General features: G+C 47.0%; 1 protein-coding gene across 1 annotated transcript in view; it reads right to left on the reverse strand.

The window, feature by feature from the left end:
• The window catches only part of LOC137335327 (tumor necrosis factor receptor superfamily member 5-like), a 72,697-nt gene extending 59,917 nt beyond the window's left edge, over positions 1 to 12,780 (reverse strand). Inside the window, exon 1 of the mRNA XM_068000647.1 lies at positions 12,447 to 12,780. Within this exon, the coding sequence (XP_067856748.1) occupies positions 12,447 to 12,488 (42 nt within the window). The 5' untranslated portion in view covers positions 12,489 to 12,780. The remainder of the gene's footprint in view (positions 1 to 12,446) is intronic.
• Between the last annotated feature and the right edge of the window lie 2,176 nt (positions 12,781 to 14,956).

The following is a 14,956-nucleotide window of genomic DNA, read 5'->3' on the forward strand; positions in this document are numbered from 1 at the left end:
GCTTCGGAGCAGAATTGGAAGAGGCCTGGGAGCAGGTCACCCATTTTTGGATATGGGCAGTATCTGTAGAAGGGAAACCTAACTCCGGAAGAGAAGAAGAGTGTTAAAATAGGGGGGGTGTTAAGGGATATGGAACCAAGGCGGGCAAATGGAGTTGAGATACAGATCAGCCACGATCTAATTGAATGGTGGTACAGGCTCGAGGGGCTGAATGGCCTCCTCCTGTTCCTATGTTCCTATGAGAGTGTTGCACCCCAATGGCTCACTTGCTAACTGTGCTGCCGCATGTAGTGATGAGCGTCACAGATCAGGGAAGCCCCCCAGCTTGTGCTGAATTAGAACGATGGGGCTTCCCTGATGCTCACCATACGCGGCACTGATGAACTGAGGAAAACCAATTCTAGATTTTCTTCTGGGTTACAACACTGACCTAAGGGGGCTGGATTCTCCTTTTAAAGAGGCAAAGTAGCGGTAGGGTGGGACTTCTGCCCGTCCCTCCCCGACTCCGTCCTGACACTGAGTCAGGAGTCATTTCCCATGCATTGCAGGCTCCTAGCTGGATTCTCACTGCCAAGGATTAAAAGAATTGAGAGGGTAGATAGAGAGAAACTATTTCTTCTGGTGGGAGAGTCCAGAACAAAGGGGCATAACCTTAAAATTAGAGCCTGTTCAGGGGTGATATCAGGAAAACTTCTTCACACAAAGGCCAGACAGACTGGATGCAGGGAGGATGTTTCCCCTGGCTGGGGGGGTTCCAGAACAAGGGGTCAAAGTCTCAGGATACGGGGTAGGACATTTAGGACTGAGATGAGGAGAAAATTCTTCACTCAGAGCGTGGTGAACCTGTGGAATTCTCTACCTCAGAAGCTGTGAAGGCCAAGTCACTGAATATATTTAAGAAGGAGCTAGATAGATTTCTAGACACAAAAGGCATCAAGGGGTATGGGGAGAGAGCGGGAATATGGTATTGAGATAGAGGATCAGCCATGATCATATTGAATGCCGGAGCAGGCTCGAAGGGCCGAATGGCCGAATGGCCTACTCCTGCTCCTATTTTCTATGTTTCTATGAAACCTGGAACTCTCTCCCCCAAAAAGCTATTGAGGCTGGGGGTCAATTGAAAATTTCAAAACTGAGTTTCATAAAAAAGTAAGGGTATTAAGAGATATGGAACTAAGGTGGGTAAATGGAGTTATGGTACAGATCAGCCATGATCTAATTGAATGGCGGAACAGGCTCGAGGGGCTGAATGGCCTACTCCTGTTCCTATGTTTCTGCAAGGGAAATGCCAGCGATACTGCAAGCTTACCTGTTGCTGCAGCACCACGAGAGGCGGGAACGGCGTTAAAAAGGCAAAACCTTCCAAATGAGTGACGGAACAGCGACCTTGCAGATACCGCGGCCTAAGCGGGTAACTCATTGGGACCAGACTGGAGGGAGAGGAGGCCGATCCAGCGCCTTCTGTTTCCACTGGGAGACCTCAGGGCCGTCACCGCCGCTCCTCAGGGCCTACCGCCACCTTCCTCGAGGAAGCCCAAGGAAGTGGCAGTAACATGGGGGGGATGGGTGAGAAATCTGCCGGGGATTCGGGCCTAACGTTCCCCCCCCCACCCGCCCCTCCCCCACCACCACTCCACATACTGCCAGTTACATGCAGCCAGTAAGGGTCCTAGGGGAGACAGGAGGAGGGAAATGCAGGTCAAGTAGTGAGGCGGCAATAGACCTCCCCGCCCAAATTTTCCATCATTCTCCACTGCTATCCCATCCGATTTATAGAATAGAATAGAATCATAGAGGTTTACAACATGGAAACAGGCCCTTCGGCCCAACATGTCCATGTCGCCCAGTTTATACCACTAAGCTAGTCCCAATTGCCTGCACTTGGCCCATATCCCTCTATACCCATCTTACCCATGTAACTGTCCAAATGCTTTTTAAAAGACAAAATTGTACCCGCCTCTACTACTGCCTCTGGCAGCTCATTCCAGACACTCACCACCCTTTGAGTGAAAAAACTGCCCCTCTGGACCCTTTTGTATCTCTCCCCTCTCACCTTAAATCTATGCCCCCTCGTTATAGACTCCCCTACCTTTGGGAAAAGATTTTGACTATCGACCTTATCTATGACCCTCATTATTTTATAGACTTCTATAAGATCACCCCTTAACCTCCTACTCTCCAGGGAAAAAAGTCTCAGTCTATCCAACCTCTCCCGATAAGTCAAACCATCAAGTCCCGGTAGCATCCTAGTAAATCTTTTCTGCACTCTTTCTAGTTTAATAATATCCTTTCTATAGTAGGGTGACCAGAACTGTACACAGTATTCCAAGTGTGGCCTTACTAATGTCTTGTACAACTTCAACAAGACATCCCAACTCCTGCATTCAATGTTCTGACCAATGAAACCAAGCATGCCGAATGCCTTCTTCACCACCCTATCCACCTGTGACTCCACTTTCAAGAGCTATGAACCTGTACTCCTAGATCTCTTTGTTCTATAACTCTCCCCAACGCCCTACCATTAACGGAGTAGGTCTTGGCCCGATTCGATCTACCAAAATGCATCACCTCACATTTATCTAAATTAAACTCCATCTGCCATTCATCGGCCCACTGGCCCAATTTATCAAGATCCCGTTGCAATCCTAGATAACCTTCTTCACTGTCCACAATGCCACCAATCTTGGTGTCATCTGCAAACTTACTAACCATGCCTCCTAAATTCTCATCCAAATTATTAATATAAATAACAAATAACAGCGGACCCAGCACCGATCCCTGAGGCACACCGCTGGTCACAGGCCTCCAGTTTGAAAAACAACCCTCTACAACCACCCTCTGTCTTTTGTCGTCAATCCAATTTTGTATCCAATTGGCTACCTCACCTTGGATCCCGTGATCACCTTGGATTTCAGGCAGGATTGAAGAGAAAAGAAAAAACAAAGAAAAAACGTGCATTTCTACAGCGCCTTTCATGACTTCAGGACATCCCAAAGTGCTTTGCAGCCAATCAAGTGCTTTTGAAGTAATCATTCTTATAATGTAGGAAACGCAGCAGCCAATTTGCGCACAGCAAGATCCCACTGGCAGCAATGTGATAATGACCAGATCATCTGTTTTTAATTATATTGTTTCAGGGATAATATTGACCAGAATACCGGGGAGAACTCCCCTGCTCTTCTTCAAAATAAGTGCTGTGGAATCTTTTATGCCCACCTGAGAGGGCAGACGGGGCCTCGGTTTAACGTCTCATCCGAAAGACAGCATCTCTGATAGTGCAGAGAGGAGAATCAAGCCCACAATCTCGTAGATGACAGGCATTTAAAATAAAATTACGGGTGGAAATTTCTCGGGCAGTTGGCTCCATGTCACTGAAGGACATTGTGATTTCGATGCAGGATCTTCTGAGATCCCACATACGAAGGTGGAAACCCTGCAGAGTCTTTGAAGTGCCAGTTGTGCATTGCGTTTGTGCAAACATCTCCCACAAACTTTAACACCATCTCACCACAACCACAACACTCAAGAGGAAACTACCCAAAACATCTGATATCCACTCTGGGAAGCATCTCTGCCTGTTGATCTGAATTTCTCTATTTCACACCTCACTTTATACCATTTTAATATTAATTTCACTTTCTATTCTGCTGATTTCTTCCACTTTACCCTTGAATTTTAATTATTTTCTTTCTCTTGTTTGTTTTTGGCTTTGTCTTTCTTCTTGTGTGTCCTTTTCTTTCCTCCAGGCTATTCCTTTCTTTTTTTTAATTCATTTGTTCCACATTTTTTCCTTTGATTCCTCTCTCCCCTGTATTTACTCCCCCTTTTCTCCATGTCTCTACTGAAGTTCTCACTCACACTGGGGTTTGATTTGTCTGGCACCCTGCCTTGACTTTGGGTGCCAACAGGCTATTCGAATATGAGGGGCAACACAGCTGAATCTAATCCTGATGTGGAGATGCCGATGATGGACTGGGGTGGACAAATGTAAGGAATCTTACAACACCAGGTTATAGTCCAACAATTTTATTTTAAAATCACAAGCTTTCGGAGATTATCTCCTTTGTCAGGTGAGTGAGTGAATGAGAGGTTCTCAAATCGCATATCTTATATTAGGCTGGGACACCATCACACCAATCAAAGGTGTCGTTGGTGTTCAGACAGGTTAGCCACAGAAAACAGTAGGTCCCAGTATACTGAATACACAATGGGTCAAATTACACAGACAGAGAGAAAGAGACCCGAAAGGCAGAGAGAGAGAGAGAGAGAGAGAGAATTTCCAGTTGTATTAAAAACAGATAACTTTTTTTTCCTGCTGGTGGGGTTACGTGTAGCGTGACATGAACCCAAGATCCCGGTTGAGGCCGTCCTCATGGGTGAATCTAATCCTGTTCTCACCCGATGTGGGCATTTTCCAGCGGGAGTAACCGGACAGCGTTCAGGAGTAGATCCTGCCCCCCCAGACTTCCAATCGCACTCCGAAGCCAACCACACAGAGATGAACCAGAGCAAACTCGGGGGGGAGGGGGCTGTCCTCTCCCTGTGGGGCTTCCCTTTGGCCACCACTCACCACTTCCCCATATCGCGGCTGAGATCAGAAATCGATGGGAGGGATCGCAAGGACGGAACCAGTGCTCCACCGACCACTCCGCGGCACTGTGCATTATGCTGCAATGGTCTTCACTAGCCCACATGGTTTATTTATCCTCCTTTAACCACCACCCCCCCCCCCCCACTGCCCCCACTCCACCCACGCTGATCTCTTTCATTCAGAATGAACCAAAATCCGCGCTTGGAGAAACCATGGAACACTTTGGGATCAGCCCTGCACCATAGAAAGAGCACGCACACACACTAAAATTAAACCAAAGCCATGGAATAACTCAAGGTGCCAACCCTCCAGCATTGTCAGGGAATCTCCAGGAAATGATGATTAAGCCTCCTCGACACTGCTGCAAGCAAATCCGGGAGAAAAATTATAGGGGCGTTAATAAGAAAAATGAGTGGTTTTTTTACATTTTCTTTGAACGTTTATTAGTTATAAAAATATTGGAGATGAGGAAAAAAGGTTTGTTTGATTGGATGGCGCAGTTGGAGAAGGGAGGTCATATGATAAAACCTCCAGGAATAAACTAGGGAGGGGAGTAAAAGTAAGCCAGCGACCCTGGCTGGAAATTACATGTGGGCAAGGTCACGATCATGCTCATCTGTGACGCCCTCCATGGTGGAATAGTCCGCTAACACTAACCGCCATGTGAAGAATGAACACCAGACGGAAGACACCTCTTTCAGCTCCTGACCTGGGAATCCTCCTATAGAATTTAGGCTTTTACTGGATTTGGTTGGAACGGGCCACAGTTTTACTCCATCCAGAAATAAACTTGAATCCCATTTTATTTGTAAAATTAAAATTTTGCAAAACTCGTGAAAGAACAGTTGGAGCTTGAGGATTATGGCAGCTTTAAAATTTCACAGCGATAAATTTAGCAGAGAGAAGTGTGTTCAGGGGAATTCCAGACTTGCACAAAGAGCAAAACTATCTGGCCAGCTTTAGTGAAGTGTTTAAAACAGAGCTGTTCTCTTCACTAAGTATTCCTTTATCCTTCCAGAATAGGGTTGCCAACTCTGGTTGGAGGTATGCCTGGAGATTTGACCATGTGACAACTGACCCTGTGATGCCTGGTCATGTGACATCTGATCACATGACTTCCACAACTGCTTTTGCATTTACCTTATAAAGGTTGGGTCCCCTGTAGTTAAGTATTTTTGCACGTGGTTTTGTGCAAGCAGCTGTTATGGGGCAAGTTCCAAGAACCTGGAGACTACCTGTGAGCAGGGAAGAGGGAAAACCGAGGGCAGGGGAAGAGGGGAAACCAAGGAACCCCACCATTTTCAGAGCTCCTCCCCGTCCCGAATGCCGAGACTCCCTGATTCCCAACTCTGCAGCCCCCTCCCTCCCAACTGCACTCCACGAGGTCGCGGCTCTCTGCGAGTGATGTCACTGAGCCGGAGAAGTCAAGGAGCGGGGGAGGGGCGCACTGCGGCAGGAAATTTAAATCACTGGTCTCCAGGGCTGCTGGAGGCAGCGTCGGGGCAAGAACCCCCAAAATCCGAGAAACTCCCGGTCATTCCGGGAGGGCTGGGAACCCTATTCTAGAGAACTGTTTTTAAATAGACTTTCTAAAAAAAATCCTTGGAGCCAGCCACAGGTTTAGTTGTAACAGAGAGCCTTTCACTTAGCAGGTGCTGTCTGGGAAACGGGCTCAGCATGGTATGTAGTGTTGCCACTGGCCTTATATATAGCATATTACATAGTAACATTAGGAACAGGAGTAGGCCATTCAGCCCCTCAGGCCTGCTCTGCCATTCAATTAGATCAGGGCTGATCTGTAACTCAACTCCATTTTCCTGCTCCATATCCCTTGGTACCCTTACCGAACAAGAATCTAGCGATTTCAGTCTTGAAATCTCCAATTGACCCCCAGCATCCACAGCCTTTCGGGGGAGAGAATTCCAGATTTCCACTACCCTTTGTGTGAAAAAGTGCTTCCTGGTTTCATTCCTGAATGGCCTAGCTCTAATTTTTTTTTTATTCATTCATGGGATCTGGGCGTCGCGGGCAAGGCCAGCATTGATTGCGCATCCCTAATCGCTTTTGAGAAGGTGGTGATGAGTCACCTTCTTGAACCGCAGCAGAATTTTTAAGATTAAGATTCTTTTAAGATTACGTCCCCTTGTTCTTGATTATCCCAACACAGAAAATAGTTTCCCTGTATCTACCCTATCAAATCCCTTCAACGTTTTAAACACCTCGATCAGATCACCCCTCAATCTCCCATACTCGAGAGAATACGAGCCAAGTTTATGCATAATTCAGCCCTCTAAGCCCTGGTATCATTCTGGTAAATCTGCGCTGTACCCCTTCCTGAAGTAGGGTGCCCAAAACTGAGCACAGTACTCAGGATGGGGTCTGACCAAGACTCTATAAAACTGCAGCATTAACTCCTCCCCTTTGTATTCCAGTGCACTCAAGACAGCCCCGATTGATACTAACAAGAGTGCCAAAGGTCACATTTGAGCCAATGCACAGTGATGCTGCGGCAATACATTTCTTAGGTAATACCTTGATTCACCAACTCAAATTACTCATGCCATGTGCATCAATACGACAGGCCAGTACCCACTAGCACTTCACCCTGGTGTTATACAGCTCAAAACACATTCTCCAGACATAAGCCAAGTTTGGAACGGCAACATTTATGTTACAGGTATTTTTCACAGTTCAATTGGGCACAGTAGGACAAATTTACATTAACCTTGCTGAAATCCTACTGTCATCACTGGGGAGGTTGGGAATAGGTTAGAGTGTATAGCAGCAAGCTAATCAACGCCGGCTATACTGAAAGTGGGAGGAACACTACAGTGCTTGAAATTAATTTTAGATTTTTTTTTGTTCAAGTACAAATTATATAGAATAGAGGCCCAATTATCCACCCTCCTATTATCAGCGTTCTCAAGTATCCATGAGTCAAACCAGCAGGAGTTAGGGCTCTGGGACAGATCAGGAAATCTTTGTGGGTCTTCTCTGTCTGTCCAATCAGAGGTGCACGGGGCCCTGGATATTTGACTGATTGGGTAAGAAAGTCATGAGTGGACCCCTCTGTATTTATTAAAGACACAAGTCTTTCAAACAAAATACAGGTAATTAAACCACAAAAACAAAATCGAATGCCCGAAACAAGTTTAAACTTGCTCGGACTTCTGATGCACTTCAATTTCTTTCAAAATTTAAAATGAGAGAGTAAAGCTGTGAAAATTCAACATTCTTCACTTTGAATTAATTTACTGGATCCTGATTTGCGGATTAAGTAAGTTACACCAGAGCGTTTAGTGTTCTGGTTCTGCAGAGTAAGGCTCAACTTAATTCTGTTGAGCCGGAAGCAATGCATAGGCCTGAGCTTGCTGTTCCTTATTGTGATGTTTACTGGCTCATGTTGTGGGGGGGCTTCTCAATAGTCACCAATTTCTGTTATCCATCATAGAGGGCCACTCCTTTATAGTGGGATAACGGAGAGTTCACTTTACATCAATTTGTAGATTTTATAACAGCAATAAGTAACAATACTACCACGCAACTATGCCACCGACAGAATGCCTTCCCCTTTATATCCTGGAACTTTCCAGCCTTACAGGTTTGGGATTATATTGCTCATATTAGTAAGAAATGTGTCGGCAATTTCCTATGAACTTCCTCTGTGTGGACCAAGAAATTTCAAATTATGCAATATCAACCCAAACACATTTTCTTACTAATAACACGGTTAAATAATGTGGCAGGCACATATTACAGTCTGGGTGCGCTCTAGTATTATTATCAGAAGCTGATCTCTCCAACTGACAGGCTGTTAATTCTGTGACAGAGAATGTCGGAGGCTATAAACTACACATCAGGTTTATTGAAGAACAAGGACAAAACTAGCAGATTTTTACATAACTTTACTTAACTGTCTCTGTTTCAAAATAATAAAATGTCTCAATCCTCTAGCCGTTCTTTGTAGAATTATACCATTAGTCCACGATGGAAACTTTATATGTGAAATTGGGTATTTCCACTCATCATTGCTCATCAAGTGACTGAAATTTATTGAAGGAACCTTAATATGGGACAACAGTTATATCCCTTCCTTGCTTTGAAGTCTGAACCGAAGCAAAGGAAAATCGGCAAGGTCACTTTCCGAATTAAATAAAGCTACCAATCACAAATAAGGTTTAACAGCACACAAAACCCCCCAACAGGTTTACCTGATATAATATGCACACCGGTGAAACAAAGTAACTTTCATAGAGAGAGAGAACTTTCCCACAGCGGGAACACCAGCTCCACTGTTTCAAGACATAGCCAAGGACTTCCCTGATAGGACAGTTGCAAAGGCCATGGACAGATATACACAGCTGAGACTAACGGTTTCTAAAACCTTGGATGAAGTCTGCGGCTAACACTCATTAAGCCGTCTATCTGCACAGAGGTCACTCATCTGCCTTTGACGAGGCATTGAAGTGGTACTTCAGTGCAATACTGAGGGAGGTGATGTCCTTTGGATGAGACATTGAACCGAGGCCCCGTCTGCCCTCTCAGGTAGACTTAAAAGATTCCACGGCACTATTTGAAGAACAGCAGGGGAGTTCTCCCTGGTTTCCTGGCCAATATTTATCCCTCAACCAACATCACTAAAACAGATTATCTGGTCATTGTCTCGTTGCTGTTTGTGGAACCTTGCTGTGTGCAAATTGGTTGCTGCGTTTCCTACATTACAAAGGTGACTACACTTCAAAAGTACTTCATTAGCTGTAAAGCGCTTTGGGATGTCCTGAAAGACATGGGGCTCTATTTTAGCACCCGCTATCGAGTGCGTTCCTGGCGGGGGGGCTCCGAAAATCGGAGAATCCCGGCGCAGTACCGGAGCCCGCCCCGAACCCGCGCACTTCCGGGTTCCCCGCTGACACGCCGGCGTGCGCACGCAGCCCCCGCTGGTGGGAATCCCGCAGGCAATTAAAGCCAGCGGGATGCCACTTGAGAGTATTTATTTAGGTATTTCAGGTCATTAACTGACCTGATTAAGGGACTATGTGGGATTTTAGAACAAAGTGGAACTGTTTCCCACACTGGGGGAAACACTCCCAGGTCAAATGGACGTGTTGCAGCTGTCAGCCTGTGGCAGCTGCAAAGGTCCATTTGACAGGTGGAGGGGGGAGACCCTCACCCATTGCAGGAGGCCACTCTGTCACTTGGGACAAAGTTTGGCCTCCACCACCCTCCTCCTGACAGTCAAAGTCACCAACCTGCACACTTACCCCGGGGTCCGGAGACATGTACCTACCTTACGGACCCCCTCAGATGTACATCTTGCAGATGGGGGCCGCCGTAGCTGCAGTCATGACCTCCTCGGAGGGCGAACAGCATCACCAGCCTCACCAGCCTCGCCATCCACGCCGTCCACCTCTGACACGTGGAGCTCCACAACAGAGTGCTGTGCCACATCCACCTGCACAGCAGGAGGGAGGGCTACCGCAGAGAGATATGCGTCGCAGAGGGCACTACCCTCGCCACAGGGTCCACAGACCGAGGCTCAGCCTCCTGGACCTCTCTGAGCAGCAGTGCACACGGAGGCTCAGAGTCACTCAACATGTAGTCGTGGACATCTGCAGCCTCTTTCATGCCGAGCTGCTCCTGGCTGGCCCGAGCACCATCTTCTTACCTGTCGCTGTCAAAGTCACCACTGCCCTCAACAACTTCTCCTCCGCATCCTTCCAGGGTGCAACCGGGGACATCGCCGATGTCTCTCAGTCGTCTGCGCAAAAGAGCCCTGCAAATACACCTACACCCACTCTGCAGTGACACAATGGGTGGCATCAGTTGTGGGTCCTCATAGTGATCCTCAGGAGCGGGCATTATTGCACAAACCAGACAGGATTCGCGAAGACGTGGCAGTAATGCTGCCAATATATGTAATGTGAGTTGTTCAGAAATTCAATATAAGTAACACCCATGACAAACCCTCAAACACCCTTGTGCATCCCCTTCATGCTCACGACACGTTTGTCTTACGCTGCCTACTGCACATATGTGATGCATGCCCTGTGGCTGCAGCACAGGTAGTGGCAGGTTGAGTGAGGCTGGCCGTGAAAGAGATGCACGAGAGGGTGAGTATGAGATAGAGCCATGAGATTGTATGAGGATTGGGTTGAGTGGTAGTGGCGGGATGAGTACTGGCGAGGTGAGTAAGTGCAGGTAAGATGAGGATGAGGTTTGAGTGGGTATGAGGCGTGATGTGACAGAGTTGTGTTGGCAGTGCAGAAGGAGATGTGGGGTGGGGGCAGTGATGTGGCAGACGGAGCGTAGGGGAAAGACTACGTGTACTCACTTTGGCTGACCTACTGAGCTCGTTGGAGCGCCTCCTGCACTGTATGCAGGTGGGCGATATGTTGGTTGCGCTGGTGACCTCCTCTGCCACCTCGAGCCAGGCCTTCCTGGTGGCAGAGGCAGGCCACTTCCTCCCGCCCGCTGGGAGGAAGATCTCTGTCCTCCCCCGCCTCCTCACCCCATGTATTGATACCTGGAGTGAGGCATCATTAAACTGGGAGCAGCCTTCCCCCTGGGCTGCTCCATGCTGTAATTTTTGCTACTTGTTGCAGCATCTGTCAGTGGAGGACTGCCCCTTTAAATAGAGTGCCTCCAGCTGACAGATCGTACTGCACATGCGCAGCCCGCCCGACGCGCAGATCAGCAGCGGGGAACCCGGAGGAGCAGGTAAGTGGATCCAATTAGTGGATTGGATGCTACAATCGAGCGGGAAACTGACTAATTTCGCCGGGCACGTGATAGCCCCCCCCGCCGAGAACCCGCAGCCCTGCTAACATCGGGCCCATGATATCAATGCATGTTCTTTTTCTTTCTTTCAAGAAAGTATTTTACAGCTAATGATGTTCTTTTGGTGTGGTCACAGTTGTAATGTAGGAAACATGGCAGCCAATGTGCACACAAGGTCCCACAAACAGTTTTAGGGATGTTGGTTGAGGGATAAATGTTGGCCAGGACACCGGGGAGAATTCCCCTGCTCGTCTTCAAATAGTGTCATGGGATCTTTTATGTTCAGGAAGGGTCTCATTCGAAAGAGGGCACCTCTGACAGTGCAACCTTCCCTCAAGTACTGAACCGAGGTGTCAGCCTAGGTTATGTGCTCAAATCTCTCCAATTGTAAACAATTTTACAACACCAAGTTATAGTCCAGCAATTTTATTTTAAATTCACAAGCTTTCGGAGATTTTCTCCTTCCTCAGGCAAATCTCTCCAGTGATAGTTGAACCCACACCTTCTGACTCAGAGGCTAGAGCGCTACCAACTGAGCCAAGGCTGACACCTTGATAAGTAAGAAATATCGGATAGATCTGCAGAGCAGAACAGCCTATAGTCAACTATTCTACATTCCAAACCGCAGGGAACACATTCTGATCTTAAGTGCCGATGGCCATGTTTTATCATTTACTACGATACAAAGGGATTGCTACTCGAGTAGATGCAAGATTACACACAGCGAGTAATGGACGTGCTGGTCTTGCAAAGGCGAGAATCGAAAGTGAAAGTTACATTTCCCGATATATTCCTCTAACTGGGCTTCGCATTCCCTGCAAACAACAACCTAATCCGCATATTTCCACAAATGTTACCCTCAAATTACCCCACCGGCAACACAGGAGGAGAAACCCACGGCTGATTCTAATCCACGAAGAAGGCTGAAATGTAAAGGGTCAACCGGGTGTAATCGGAGTTGGGACTTCCTCATTTCAGAGTAATGGTAGGTCGCACTTGCCCTCGGCCAGTCTCCTCTCCTATCTCCATCAACATTGAAAACGGTGCAGATTTATTGTCCGCGGTTTCTCGTACTTACTGAGATGGCACAGGACAGCAGGATAAACCTCACTGGATCCATTCTTTTTGGGACCTGCCTGCCAGGTATCGCGGCACAGTTCCCCTCGACCGATCTTCTTGTAAGTACTTCCGCGTTTTCCTGTTTAAAATGACAACTTAAAGGGTGGATAACGATATCCTCTCTTTCACGTTTCCTCCCTGTGCCTCCTTCACCCCATGCACTGAATTCGCAGACCGAAGGCGTTCAAGCCGCCAGACAGTTCAGCCTCTTTGAAAAAAAAATAATACACACCCACGACCAAAGGGACACTGGTCCAGATCAGACACACTGGCAATCACAGCAGCATCTCGCTTGAAAAGGCGGTGGGAGCAGATTCAATGGTAACTTTCAAAAGGGAATTGGATAAATACATGAAGGGCGGAAATTTGCAGGGCTACGGGGAAAGAGCAAGGGGAGTGGGACTAATTAGAGAGCTCTTTCAAAGAGCAGGCACAGGCACGATGGGCCGAATGGCCTCCATCTGTGCTGTAAGGGTCTATGATTCTTCGGTTGACCACTCCACAGCTGTGTCGCCTCACCCATCTACAACAGTAAATAAATAAACACATAAAAGGAGAAACATCCAGCTGTGGAACAAGTAAAATGTTAGAATGTTAAAAAAAACATTCTGGAAATGCACAGCTTAGTCGCTCAGCATCTGAAAGAAAAAGATGTCAGTGTTTTGAATGTGATCCCTCATTAGAACTGCCAGTTGTTTGGTTCTAATAGCATTGACCTTAATGATAGTTGACCAACTCAGGTTATTTTGGGTTGGTGTAACTATAACAATGAGACGTTAAACCGAGGTCTCGTCTGCCGTCTCGGGTGGATGTAAAAGATCCCATGGCACTATTTCAAAGAAGAGCAGGCGAGTTCTCCCCAGTGTCCTGGCCAGTATTTATCCCTCAGCCAACATCACTAAAAACAGATTATCTGGTCATTTATTACATTGCTGTTTGTGGGATCTTGCTGTGCGCAAACTGGCTGCCGCGTTTCCCACATTACAACAGTGACTACATTTCAAAAATACTTCATTGGCTGTGACGCACTTTGTGACGTCCTGCGGTTGTGAAAGGCACTTAAAAAAAGGCAAGTTCTTTTTTTGTATGATTGAAACTGTGATGTTGCTTCAGTGGGGAGTATTTGGACAGGCTCAATTCCTGGAACTGACACTCTCAGATCTCTGCTGCCACACCAGTCCCCAGGCGAGTAGACGCAATATCTGCCACAGCACAATCCTTTGGAAAGGATGAACTAGTATTTAAATAGTCCCCTATCTATTCTCTCTCAAGACAGCTCTACTTCACATCCAATTACTTCCGCTCTTGTTATGCAGCTAAACCTGTCCTACGAGTAAACACAGCAGCCAATTTTTCACACAAGATCCCACAAGCAGCAAATTAGATGAATGACCAGTTCATCTGCTTTAAGTAGCATTGATCGAGGGAAGCATGTCGGCCAGGACACTGGGACCACCCCCCCTCCCGCCCTTCTTTGAAGAGTACCATGGGATCTTTCACCTGAATTGGCAGGTGGGGCCTCAGTTTAATGTCTCATCTCTGACAGTGCAGCACTCCCTCAGCACTGCACCGGAGTGTCAGCCAAGGTTATGTGCTCAAGTCTCTGGAGTGGGAGTTGAATCCATGACCTTGTGACTCAGAGGTAAGGGGGCTTGCCACCAACTGAGCCGTTCAATAAAAGAGTGCTTGCTGGATTATATTTATGGCACCAAATTCCTTTTAAAAACTCAATAACTTAATACTGTGGGATTTTCCATCCCCTCCCCCAAGTATGAATCATCCCTCATTTCAGTTTCATATGGTCCATGTGCAGCACTGAGGAAAAGGCCTAAGGGCTGGTTACCTGTCGATTTGTATCAGAACCACACTCTCAACCTTCACAGTTTCTTATTGACAGCCGAGTAAATGCACCACATGGATTACAAATCCAGAGTGTGTAACACCCGCAGTGTAGTCTCTGGCAGGTTTGATAAAGTACAGAGAAGTGGCTTTAAATCACGATTGAGGCAATAGTTCAGGATCCCCCATTCAATGAGTTAATGCTAATGGGACAATACTTTGGGATTCTCAAAAGGAATGGCATTTTTTTTAAGTGATTTCCTTCCACCCTCTTCTCCTGGGCTATGATTCCATGGGCTTGAGCAACCCTCCAGTGCTTCATCCCATTGGCCATTCTTCATGTGTGGGTCTAGACTAGACAGTGAATATTGGCGGGTTATTCAACCATGGAGGGCATCGTAGCAGAGCCCAATTGTACTTTCACTCAACATTCAGGTACGTGCACTTTCTAGCGAGAGTCACAGGATGGTGATCAGAAGTTGGAACCCTTGCTGATTCTACCCCCAGCATGGGGACACTGAGGCCAACTGCAGAGTCCAACTGAGACCAACTAACTCGACACAGACCAGGGATCTAACCTGGGACATTCTGGTCTCTGGTTCAATATCACACCACGTGGTATATTTACTC

This window comes from Heptranchias perlo, chromosome 19, assembly GCF_035084215.1.
Source record: "Heptranchias perlo isolate sHepPer1 chromosome 19, sHepPer1.hap1, whole genome shotgun sequence".
Taxonomy (NCBI): Eukaryota; Metazoa; Chordata; class Chondrichthyes; order Hexanchiformes; family Hexanchidae; genus Heptranchias; species Heptranchias perlo.